Below are 13,067 nucleotides of genomic sequence, written 5' to 3' on the forward strand. Positions count from 1 at the left end.
CCCTTTCCTTGTGATTGCAAATGTTATCACAAAATTATTTCTGAAATCCATCTGGCCAAATTGGCACAGGGAGGGACACACAAAGTCACACACAGAGCCTGCACCTTCACTGCCCCTCTGCAGGGAACTCATCAGTCACACAGGTTACAGCCAAGGTAAGGACAGTCTTGATACAAGACAGATCAAATGTTCTGCTGCTGTTCCCACTGACATGGGTGTGCAGCACACTGGCATGGGATGAGGTGAGATGGGATGGAGTGGGAGTAGTTGGGGTGAGCTGGGATAGATGAAAGCTGCTACCAGCTGAAGAAATTATCCTGGGAGCATTGATGCTGCTTCAGAGTGTAAGCTCTGGCCCTGGTGCCAACATCTGAGAGGGTTTCAGGTGGATCTGGGAGGGAAAAGCAGCTTATGGATCTGAGACCCCCAAACTCAGAGGGCACTGAGCCTGTGGATGAGTGGGCCTGTGAGGGATTCATGTACTAAACACCTTTGGGTCGTGGGGTGACACCTTTGGGACCTGCACAACAGGACTCTGGTTCATTGCAGACACTGTCCCTCGTGGTTCCCAGACTAAAGGCTCCAGGGAGGTGGCAGCTGTAGGGCAGCCCTGTAGGGAGTGGTGTGCTCACTGCATCAGGAATTATCTTATTGCTTTTTTGTCTGCCTTTGTGTGCAACCAAACCAGCCCAGGGAGCAACAGAGGTGTGGGCAGGACATGGTGTGTCCTCCCTCTGAGAGGTACCACGTGCCTCAACAGTGTCCCTGCATGGAGAGATGGAATGGGGTGAGCAGGGCGTTGGTTCAGAGATGGAGTCCCCATGCTGAGGTCAAAGGCAGGATGCAGGAGCCCATGGAGCCAGTGCTCAGCCAAGGTCATGCACAATGGAGAGCGTGGGGGTCTAGACCTCACCTCCAAACCCAGCAGCACCGTGACTTTAGGAAGACCCAGAGCCATGTTTGCCTCTTCTGAGGCTCTTCTGAGACAGCAGTTCACAGCTCAGTGTAGACCAGAGCTTAGGAGGACACAAAAATGCTGTGGGATTGGGCACAATCATGGTGAGAGGGCAGCCTGGCAGTGTTCCAGCCAGGGCAGGACAGGGCTGGGCCTGGGGGTACACTGGGCAGGCAGAGGTCAGAATTCCTGCTTGTTGTAGAGGTAAAAGTCCTCATTTTCCAGGACTTATTGCACACAGTCTCAGGATTTTGTAGGCCCTGCCAAATGGGCTTTCTGCTTGCTGAAAGGTGATTTATTTTTACAAATTTAAATGAAATCCCCTCAGCCATTTTTGAATAATACTAGAGTTAAAAAGACTATTTTCCTATTTAAGAATATTCTAGCTAGACTGTTTTTATTAAATCAAAGTTAAGTCAAATAAAGACGGTGGTTTGAAAGTTCAGGCTTGGGCAGGAGCTGGTCCTCACTGAGGAGCTGTGCCCTGGACAGATGGGTGTCTGTCTAATGCCCACCCTCTCTCCATGGATGGAAAAAGCACAGAACAAAGGGAAGATCCTGCCTGGCTGGGGTGTGCACACCTGTACCCTCAGGAGGAGGAGTGGGAGGTGACACACCTTGCCCTTGCTTCTCCTTACACACCCTGGAAGATTCCTAAAGACAAGGGATGGAAGCTTCTTCCTCTTCACCCAGCTCATTCCCAGGCATTGTGTCCTTTGGTGGCACTATCCTGGATGGGGGGTCCCAGCTGTCCCCTCTGTGTGTGGGATGAAGGTGGGAGTGCTGAACACATCCCTGGGGTTGCCCTTCATCAGGGTGGGCTACAAGGAGACACTGACGCCTTGTTTTTTTCCACAAGTCACTCCCAACCACTGACCCCACACCGAGGGACGGGGACGGGGTAGAGGGTCCTTGCTGTGACATCCCAACAAATGGCACCAAGAGGGACTGGAAGGCTCTGTCCTTGGCAGGGACAGATCTGCTTTAGGGCTCTGTGGAGGGCAGCCTGGGGGGCTGTGGGATGTCCCCTTCCCTCTTCATCCCAGCTCCCCAGGCTGCCCTGCCGGCCCTGCAGGAGCTGTCACACCATGGAATGGGACATCAAAGGCAGACCCAGGTGCCACATGACATGTGTGACACTTGGCAGGCCTGCCAGCTCCTGGGATGATGTGAGATGAAGGGAGCCGGCTGCTCCCAAACAGGGGGGCAGGAAGAGCTGAGCCCCTGTGCTGTCTAAATGGGCTAAAAAAAGGGAAACGGAGCAGAGCAAAGGGCTGGAGGGGTGCCCAGACTGTGGGGGGCTCTTCTCACTTAGAGAGGGCAAACAGCCCAATGTGGAGGGGCTGCAGCCATGTCCTGGTGGGCCACCAACCCCGGGGCCAGCTGCCAGGCAGGTGCTGGCACTGCTGCAGGGCTCGGGGCAGTCAGTACCAGCATGTCTGCAGGTTGTGCTGGCAGCCTGTGGGCACCTGGAGATTTTTCTTTACCTTCTCATAACAAAAAAAGGTGTGGAACAAGGATACAAAAAGTGAGGATGTGAAAGCTACAAAGAAAATATGATTTTCTTTTACGTCACTGAGCAGTTTGTCCCTTTACAAGTCCCTGTTGTAGCTGTATTATCTTAGGTACACTTTGATATCTGGGGCTGTAGGAAAGAGGAGTCCTCTGGTGTGACTGAGTCTGACTCTCTGCTGTTTTACTCCAGCCTGACACCAGCACATTGCCATGATGACATCATTTGGATTATTTCTGATTTATAGTGATTGAGAAAAATTGGGTCCCGTACAATAATGCAAACAATCAAAGACACAAAGCGAAAATAATGCCTGTGGGCTGCACTTTCACATTGCATGATGTTTTGAGGACTTAATGTTGAAAGCCTTAGAGTGCACAAAAGGAATTTTCCTCATTTCATATATTATACAGTTGCCTGAAAGAAATGGCAAACAACTCCTCAGCCTAAGCATGATTTGCACAATTGTGGGGTTTTTCTGTCCATCAACTTTCCAACACATCTCCACTGAGACTCAGAGCACTATCTGCCAGCAAGAGCAGCTGCTGTGCCCATGACCCCACAAATGACCCTTGCACAGGCCTGGGCCAAATTCTGCTCTCTGTTACATGAATCTGAAGCAATTTTGGTGAAGATCAGATTTTCTGGAGCACCCAGTACCTGGTGAGGGCAGGGCAGTCTATTGGGACCTTGGCAAACCAAATACCCATCCCATTTCTTCTGCATTGATCAACCTCACATCACCCTAATTCCCCAGAAAGTCCACTGGTATGAGCAGAACACTGGTCTCTTCCTAAGATACTGAAATTCCACATTTCACCCAAAATCACACCAAGCACTTGGATCACAAAGAACATGCCTCGAAGGTGTCAACAGCATTTAAGTCTGTCCCAGCAATACAAGCCCCACTTCCATTAAACCTTAAAATCCTGCCATCTGGTGGCAAGAGGTTCGAGGGCAAATACCCTCAAAAGCACCACAGGTGAAAATAGCAGTGAACCAAACGCCAGCACAGGAGGTGCTAAACCAGCCTGGATCCCCTCTCCATTCCCATTCTGAACTCACCGTTCTTCCTCTCGGCGAAGGGCGGGGGCTGCAGCTTGGTGCCATCCCTCACTTCACTGGCAGGCTTCTCCTTGGGGGTCTTTTCCTCTTCATTCCCGGCTGGGGCACTTTTGTGGTCCTGTTTGATCACACCATTCATCACCGTGCCTGCAGGGACCGGGCTGGGTTCTGGCTGCTCCACTTTGGGTGCTCAGGGAGAGGAGCAGGCACCAAAGTGACCTCTGGAAGAGAAGAGGAGCAGGTAAGGACAGATTCCTAGAGGAGTCTGAGAAACAGTAAATGAAGACTGGCATTTGTGAAATGATCAGACCACAAACAACTAATTACTGACAGTTTACATAGGAAAACCACAGGATTCTCTATTGGCTGCGTGATTCTCCTTGTCTGCTGGACACCTGACTACTTTTTTGGAGGAATTGACACCCATGGGCACAGAATATTTGCAGGAAGTCTGTCTTCAAAACACACAGCCCTGAGGAATCCCCACGAGAGAGCTCTTGGTCTATTAGAGATCCACAAATGAGAACAGTCTTCCTCTATATGACTCTGGTTTGCTGAGAAAACTGGAATAAATGTCAGGAATAATTCCACACAACCAACAGGAGGCTGCTAATTATATGACACAGCCAGCAAATGAAAAGAGCAAACATCAGTCAGCTTTTACACTAGGGAGTGTACAAACACCCTGCAAAGTAAAATACATGTGCAAAAACTTATTTCAGATATCAAAGTTATGATTAGCACCCACCACAGCTAAAGGCTTCATGAAGAATTCAACCATGTTAGGTACAAAATGTTGAGAGTTTTTGGAGGATGGAGCTGGGTTTTTTTTACCACATTGTTCTACTCCAAGATTTATGTGGGGTCTGTGATCAAAATACATCACAAAAGCTTTTAAAAAATCTCCAAATTCAGGTTGTGCTTCTACAGACCTTTGGGCAGGTGACAGCCCCATCTCACCAGAAAGATGGATGGGGAGGATTCAGCTGACACCAAACGTGTTTGTGGGATGCAGGCAGATGGCCCAGGAGGGGCTGTGATATTGAGCACATCAGAGGAAAGCTGCAGGAACCATTTCAACAGAGTATTGTCTGAAAAATCTCCAGATGCTGAGTGAAAGTGAATGCCTCTAAGAATCAGCACCAGCTCCTAATGAGTCCCATCAGGAAAGAGCTGAGGAGAGCTAAAAAAGGTCATTTGTAGAGAACAAGAATAGAAAAGTGTAAGATTGATTCTGTGATAAAATCTGATTTAATACAAAAAAGTTACCAATTTACTGTATAAGGAAGTAGGAACAGTGCATTGTACATGATACCATCTCCTCCACACTGTGTGAGCCAGGACCCTCACACCCCTCTCCCCACCCTGCACCAGCAGGGATTTTGCCATCTGCTTGCTCATCCACCTCACTGTCAGCCCCACCTGCTCCAGCTTTTCCTGTCCCACCAGCTGCAGCTCAGCCCCAGTGTCCATCTGTCCTGCTCGCCCTGAGTGTCCCTGCTGGCACATTTGGCACAGGGTGCCCGTGGGGTGGCTGCACTGCCTGGGAAGGAGGTCCCAGGGATGCCTGTGTCACTTTAGCCCTTTGCAGGGACCACAAAGCTGTGCCCACGTGAATCACTGGGACAGGCTGTGTCTGTGCCCAGGGCTCAGAAACCAGACCCAGCCCTTGCTACCAGACCTTCCCTTCTGCTGTGTGCTCCCCATCACCCTCCTCGCTGTGGCCCTTTCCTCATGTCCTGAGCCCAGTTATTCCTGCCAAAGCCTGGCATGCTGCCACTGTCCATGCCAACAGCCCTGCAGGCTCCCAGACAGTCCAGGCCTGCCCTGTGCTGCATCTGTCTGAATAGACAATTCCATCTGCCACCTCTGCTGCAGCATTTAGGTCCCTTGAGCAGCTCGAGGTGTCCTTTCCAGTGCTGTGACTGCAGTGCAATGCCCCATCCCCACTGTGATATCCACCCACTGCTGGCTGCAGGGCTGGAGACCCACTTTGACACAAGCAGCATGAGCCCCTAAACTCTTGATTTAATTCATGACTAGTGTGGAACATTCAATAAGTGTTTACACTGCTGTTGTAAAATGAACATTTTTTTTAACTTCTTGAAGTTGCTGATACGATGCATCTTTCCAGTGGGAACAGAGGGTGATGACAGGACTATCCAGCAAACTGCATCTGCTTACAAAAATGAGACTTTGTTCAACCCAACACTAAATCTTTGATAAATTAGTCAGGGCTTTGGTGACGTACATGTTGAACCAATATGACAGTTTTATACGGATTATGATTATTAATGTTTTTCAAAAATACAGAGCCTGAGCCAGACATCGAGTGTCGAAGCTGCAAGACCACCAGCCGAGGCGAAAGTCTTTCAGGAAGGTTTCTTGCAGGCTCTGTGTACACTCTCTTTTTGCTCTCAGAGCATATGCAACATTTTAATTTGCAGTGAGTGTGCTGGGGTGCTCGTGCCTAAGCCAGGAGGTCACGCTGTGACCCTGCAGACACAGGCTGAACAGCAAACTCAAGCACCGCTGGCTCAGCTGTGGATTTTTTTCTGGAGTGAAATTTGGTCTGAAAACATTCCACATTGTTCCCTCGTTTAGGCTGAACTGATTGTATTTACAAAGCTTAGACACACTTCTGAGCCTCAGAGCACATCTCCCATCAACCACTGCTGCCAACACATCGACTGCAAGGCTATATACAGTACAGGTCATGTTCCATCTCTCCCTGCCTGTAAATTTTAAATTCATCAAGCTGGGCTATCATGGTACACCACAGGTACTTCCTTGCAAGACACTGGAGATCCTCTGGAGGACATGCCTGGTTTGGAAGGAGCAGCCTCCCCGCTTTCTGCCTGGGAAGCAGTGCAGCATGGATGAAGTTCAGACTTGCTTCCCCTTTATCATGCTTGCTCCCCAAGGCCCAGGTGGGACTTGGTTGATTCTACCAAACAAGTGAAGTTTAACAAAGACAAATGCCAGGCTGCACTGGGGTGGGGCAGTGCTGGATGTATGGACAAAATGGGGAAGGAGAGGCTGGAGAGCAGCTCCAGAGTGGAAAGGGACCTGAGGTGCTGGTCCATGGCCAGCTGGATCTGAGCCAGGAGGGACATCCATGTCCTGGGGGGATCAGGCCCAGCATGGCCAGCCAGGGGAGAGGGGATTGTCCCCCTCTGCTCTGGACTAGGGCAGCCTCACCTCCAGTGCTGGGGCAGCTTTGGGTGCCACGACCCAAGAAGGACCTAAAGAGAGCACCTGAATGAGGGACATGAAGGTGGTGAAGGGCCTTGAGGGGCCACATGAGGAGTTTTCAGCTGGAGCAGAAGACAATGAGGTCAGACCTCCCTGGGGGCTGCAGCTCCTCCCAGGGGGCAGCTCCCATCTCTGCTCCCTGTGATAGGGACAGGACACAAGGCAATGGCACCTTTGCATGCTGCTACCTCCCACTCCTCCCTCCTGAGGAGGTAATGGAGCAGCACAGCTGGACAGGCTGCTCCTCACCCTCACCATGCTCCCCCTGTCCCTTACCCTGCTCCCCTGTCCCCTCACCATGCCCCCCATGTCCCCTTACCCTGCTCCTCTGTCCCCCAGGCAGCCAGTGCAGTGCCCACAGACACCACAGACTGTTTGGAGCCTGTCCTGCTAGGGCAGATAATTGGATAATTCGAAAATATTTTTATTTTTTAACATTTTTAACTTTTTCCTAAGGAAAAATGAACTGAACCATTGAAATGAAATATTATTTTTAGAAGTGGGGAAAAACTTTATCTCCCTGAGAAACAGTTTTGGCTTCAGCAGCTCATCCTCCAGAAAACTAATTTTTTGGTTGGAAAATTCCTAAACTGAAAAATTCCCTGTTAGCCATCCCTTTCACACCTCAGGTCTTCACATGTCAAGCAAGTTCCTGGATCACGTTTTTTTTTTCTAAGTTTCCAGGAGTGAGCTTCCTGCCAAGGTGAGTACCAGAAATACCAGAGCTAGGATCTGCCACTCCCTGGAGCTAAACCAACATCTCCTGAGCCCTCCTCTGGGATCTACCATAGGGACAGACACTGCTTTCTCTGCTCAGTGCCACTGCTGTCCCACAAATGCACCTTGGCAACCCCAAAAGGAAAGGAAAATAGGAGATGGAGCATCTACAGCAGCTGGACCTGAGGCATCTCTGCAGGACCGAGAGTCCTGGCTCCTGTCTGTAGCCTGTGCAGGACTGGACACAAACCTGGAGGTGCACTTGGTTTCTAACATGTGGAAATGTCTTCAGGAATGACATTTTCACAAAGCTGGGCCCTGCATGGGTAATGGGGGTGCAGCTTTGATGGTCTGCACTATTCTTCCCTGCCCAGCATGGGCCATGCATCTCACCCTCACCTTCCACCTTCTCACCTTTCCCCTGTGCCACTCCTGCATGCCCTGAGGTGGGAATGAGCATAGCTTGCACTTCCTCACATCTGATCCACCAAATCTGTTTGGCTGTTTGCCCTACTGGAGGCTGAAGTGGAAATAAATATATTTGGCTTCAATGCATGTGCAGCACCTCTTAAGCAATCCTGACCCACCATAAAACTTTACATACACAAAGAGAAAAACCAGGAGAGAGATGTTCAGAGATGCAGTTCAGCCTTATCAAATTCTTCACGTGTTTGTTGTGGTGTGTTTGTGTTCCTGGGCTTCTGCCTGCAGGAATGTTGCTGATAAAACCATCTCACTAAACATGGACTTGGTGTGTTTTAGCTGGTGTTTACAGTGCTCAGGCAGTAAGAGCAGCTCTGGATTCCTGGGGGCAGATACCCAGTGAACATTTGCACTGGCCTGTTGCAAATGCTGATCAAGTCCTGCTGTGCACAAGCTCTGCAGGAATCCTGTCTGGTCCTTCTGGAGCCATTTCAGGCTTGGCAAGGCACAAGGCAACTGTGACCACTTGCCCCTATGCCCAGAACAAGAGGTCTTTTCTCCTCTGAGGCCTCGCTGGGCTGCCAGGGCACGCACCACTGCTATTATCTCATGGTTTGCCTTGCAGACCACGTCCCTGTTGGACGATTCCCCTCACTGAACTCCCTCCTCCTCCTCAGGGATGCAGAAAGTGCAGATGCCCCATCCCGTGACTGAGGGCGATGGGGCCTGCAGGCCTTTTCCCACAGATCCCACATTCCTCCATGCCCTGGAGAAGTGACCTGCTCACCACAAGGGTTCCACCAGAGGAGCTGCAGGGCAGGGGCAGCGCCTGGATCCACTGGGCTTTCCCTGTGAACAGGAAAGGAACCAAGGAAGCCTTCCACAGGCCTGGATCTTCCCCCTTCACCGACAACTTGTCCTGTGCCAAGACCCAGCAAACAGAGCTGTGTGACCCATGAAATCTTCACTTAGGGCAAATCCGGCCAGCCTTTGGTCACAGTGTGACCCCTGGGCTCTCTCGGCGAGGTTTGCCAGCTGTTTGCACCCCCAGGCCTTTCGGGACAGGATCTCCTTCCCAGCTCCAAACTCTCAGCGTGGATATCTGCTCCACACTGCTCACAGGCCTTGGGCAGCAGGGAAGGGCCCAGGGATGGGGAGTGGCAGCTGTCCTCATCCAGGACAGCTCCTGGCCTCAGCCTGCCCAGGGGCACCAGGGACAGGGGCTGTTCTCAGGGGAAACGCTCTGCTCTGGCCTCAGACCCCTCCCATTGAGCTGTTTTGAAAAGGATTTAATTTTTTTTCATAGGAAGAAGTTTTAAGTGGTAGAAAATAGTAGAGGAATAGTGATCAGGCACTTGGATACTATGCCAGATCCTCCCAAGGCCTACCTCTGTGTCAGTTCTCAAAGGGGCTGAAAACGTCTAAGACGAAATCAGACTGACAATTCTAAAATAACTGATCTTCAGGAAAACTACTCAAGAACTGATTCCCTGCTTGTGCATCCACGCCCATGTCACATCTGTTGGCACCCAAAGGCCCTCCCCAGCACAGGGGCTCCCTCACGCTACCCCATGAGCATGGGCAGACTGGTGTGAGCTCTGCAAGGTGATTTATTGTATTCTGGGAACACCCAGAAGATAATGTGGGGAATTCCTGCCATGTACAGCACTGTAGGTGTGGTGCAGGTGATAGAGAGAGAAGACAGAGAAAATTCTTGGAGAAGAGAGGGCTCTGGGGACACCTCAGAGCCCCTTCCAGTGCCTAAAGGGGATCCAGAGAGGGATTTGGGACAAGGGCCTGGAGTGACAGGACAAGGAGAAATGGCTTTAAGATGAAGGAGAGTAAATATAGATTATATCTAGGGACAAATATGTGAGGTGGTGTAAGGGTGGGCCGGCCCTGGCACAGGGTGCCCAGAGCAGCTGTGGCTGTCCCTGGATCCCTGGCAGTGCCCAAGGCCAGGCTGGACAGGCTTGGAGCCACCTGGGACAGTGGAAGGTGTCCCTGCCCATGGTGTTCAACCCTGTTCAGCCCCAGCTTTGTTTGAAGTCTCTTCATTCACAAAAAACTTGGAAAAATATTATTCCTTTGCTCCAAATAGTATTTAACACAGCCCTGACCACTTTACTGACAGCAAACATCATACACTGCAACAGAAGGGGTACATCAGTGTCACTGGGAGTAAAAATCTGAGCTCTTGAACACCATGTTGTCCAAGAGAGCTAGGAATTATGGAAAATATCTGTGCAAATGACTGATAAGCACCATACTCAGAGGCCTCATCAGGCTCTGTGGAGAGCCCCCTTTTACACCCACTGTCCTCAAATGCTGGTGCCTTCTCCTGTGGCAGCACTGCTCCTCAGCACAGGCTCTGCATTGGCACAGAGGCAGCCCCAGCTCCTGGCACCAGCCAGGGGTGGCAGGGCCCATGCCTGGTGTCAGTGATGGATGGGGGTGTAAGGGATGGATGGCCATGATAATGCTGGGACACTGCCCCGTGCTCCAGACACACAGCAAATGCTCCAGAGGGAAAGCGGGGAAAACAGACTCATCCACAGAGGGTGAAAATCAGACAGGAAGCAGAGCTTGGCTGGGCAGAGAGGCTGCAGGAACAATGGGAGTAAGATTTTGCTTCTGGATGTCAAAGTCAGAGGAAAGCCATCATGCTGACATGAGACAGCCTGGTCACTTCAGCTGCCTCAACTCCTGCTTTTGTACAGCCCTCATCCAGGGCTGCTCATGGCAACAGCATTGAACGCATGAATGGCAGACCCAAGGCAGGGATTTCAGCCTTGCTGCAGGTTTGTGTTGCCTAAAACCCCACGAAACAAACCTCCAGCACTATTCCCCAGTGCCCTGTGCTCAGCTTTGATATTTGATATTTGATATTTGATAAGAATCTGATAAGGCTGAACTGCATCTCTGAACATCTCTCTCCTGGTTTTTCTCTTTGTATGTTTAAAGTTTTATGGTGGGTCAGGATTGCTTAAGAGGTGCTGCACATGCATTGAAGCCAAATGTATTTACTTCCACTTCAGCCTCCAGAGGAGCTGAACTGAGCAGAACTGACTTCTGTGCCAGTCGCTTGCCACCACAGGCAGCCTGCTCTTCCATCCACAACCTATTTCCATGCTCAGACATGAGGTGGGACACCCAGGAGGCCAAAGCTATAACCCTGCTCCCTGCAGCCCCAGGAATGCTGTACAGTGGATGGAGAGGGTGGGTTGGGGGCTGAGCCATGGCACAGACCTCCACAGTCACCCACAGGTGTGTCCTGCCCACGGGCCAGCCCTGGGCTACCAGCACATCGAGTTTTGTCTGCTGGGGCTGGTGTTTCTGCATTTGGTTTGGGATTAAGGGAGCCTGCAAGAAAGATGGAGAGAGGCTCTACAAGAGCTTGGAGTGACAAGACAAGGGGAAATGGCTTCAAACTGACTGAGAGTAGATTAGATCAGATAATAGTAAAAAATTCTTCCCTGTGGGGATGGTGAGGGCCTGGCACAGGCTGTCCAGGCTGTCCCATCCCTGCAAGTATTCAAGGCCAGGTTGGATGGGACTTGGAACAACCTGGGATAGTGGAAGGTGTGGCCATGGCAGGAGGTGGAAATGGATAGGCTTTAAGGTCCGTTCCAACACAAACCATTCTGTGATTAGATTATTCTATGATTAGAAGCATTTAAGGATTGCAGTTCATGGGCTACCTGGCATTTGCCACTAGTCCTTAGCCCTACTCTTGTGCCCAGGGTTATTTCCATGGTGAAACAGTCTGCTAAAAATACTGCTAGAACTTTGCTAGACAACATATACAGATAGTTCTGAATTAGATAAAACATCTTATGAATCTGGACCATACTTGTAGTTTTAAAAGTAATCTTAAAATAAACTCCAAAATCTTAAAATAAGCAGTAATGTTCTAAGTATGCTGAAAAGGCTCAAAAAGCAGTTATCAGCCTCAGATTTGTTCTTGCTGCTTGTTCTGTTTGCAGAACTGCTTTCAGGCTAATCCTGTGAATTTCTCCCAGGTCTGACTCATGAGTGCTGTGTGCTGGGGTTGGTGGGGCTTGGATCACACCAGGTACAGGGTCCTGCACACCTGGGGACAGCTCTGCTCCAGCAGCCTTGGCAGAACAAAGCTGCTGAGAGAAATTGCACTTTTTTCTAAACTATGATTTGATTCTGTTTAATTTGTGCACACTTAACAATGAGCTGTTTCTGCTGGTGGCAGTGAAACCTGGGCTGATTACGAAGGACAAACCATGCTCCTAATTCAAATGAACTGTATTGTTTTCAGAATTTGGTTTAAATCCAGCCCCAACCAAAAACTTGTGGTTTTCAGCTTTTCCAGCTGAATGGGAATCCCTGGTCTCTGGAAGTGACCCTGGAACTTAACATTGTCAGCATCACTGCTGCCATCAGCATTGGCACTACTCTTACCACCAAGTCATGGCTCTGACAGCTACAAAAAGAGAAGTTTTCTCATCCCAGTGAAGTGTGGGGCATTCTTGAAGCCAGGCCTTCCCACAGGCTTGCCCGTCCTACTCTGAGATACCAGAGTTCATGGGCACAAGTATCCAAAAAATCCAGGCTGAGTTTTCTCATAGCACTGCATTGAGCTCAGAAAAAAACCCAAACTTACAAATATGGAGAGCTTTTCTGGACTCATCAGCCTGGTCCTCCAACAGAAAGGTGGTCGTGTCTCTTGCAAGGCTGTTTTGTTTATGAGGGGCCTGAAGAGAGACACCAGCTGAGGTCCCTCAGCCCATGCAGCCCCACAGCTCCGTGCTGGGCAGGGCAGCTGCTGTCCCAGCCCCAGGTCTGCTTGTCCTGCTCACATGGAATTGTACAGCTCAGGGTTTGTGCATCCCAGGGGGATCTGATGAAGTCCTGTGGAGCCCAGCTCTGAGTTCAGGTCCTTCCTGCATGTGGATTTTGGCTCTGTGGTGACCAGACAGGTTGAGCTGTTGCTGGTCACCCCAAAGGCTCCTCTGGTTACTCTTGCACCCCTACCAGCAGCTGCTTCCCTACCTTTCTGCAGGAAAACATTGGCTTCTCTTGTAGGCCATGTTGATGTCCTTGAGTATGTCTGCAGCATTAAAATGTGCCCTAATTTTGCAGCATTTGTGGTTATGTCTGATCTTT

General features: G+C 50.3%; 1 protein-coding gene across 6 annotated transcripts in view; it reads right to left on the bottom strand.

Annotated features, from left to right (window-relative positions):
• The window catches only part of MYOCD (myocardin), a 227,982-nt gene that overhangs the window by 94,505 nt on the left and 120,410 nt on the right, over positions 1–13,067 (bottom strand). For 4 of the 6 annotated variants that reach the window (XM_063408926.1, XM_063408925.1, XM_063408930.1 and 1 more), the window contains exon 2: positions 3,534–3,754. In XM_063408926.1, the coding sequence (XP_063264996.1) occupies positions 3,534–3,672 (139 nt within the window). In that variant the 5' untranslated portion in view covers positions 3,673–3,754. Of the gene's footprint in view, positions 1–3,533; positions 3,755–13,067 lie in introns of those variants that run through there. The other 2 variants (XM_063408931.1, XM_063408934.1) reach the window with 2 other exon arrangements.

This window comes from Prinia subflava, chromosome 12 (assembly GCF_021018805.1).
Source record: "Prinia subflava isolate CZ2003 ecotype Zambia chromosome 12, Cam_Psub_1.2, whole genome shotgun sequence".
In the NCBI taxonomy this organism is placed as follows: domain Eukaryota; kingdom Metazoa; phylum Chordata; class Aves; order Passeriformes; family Cisticolidae; genus Prinia; species Prinia subflava.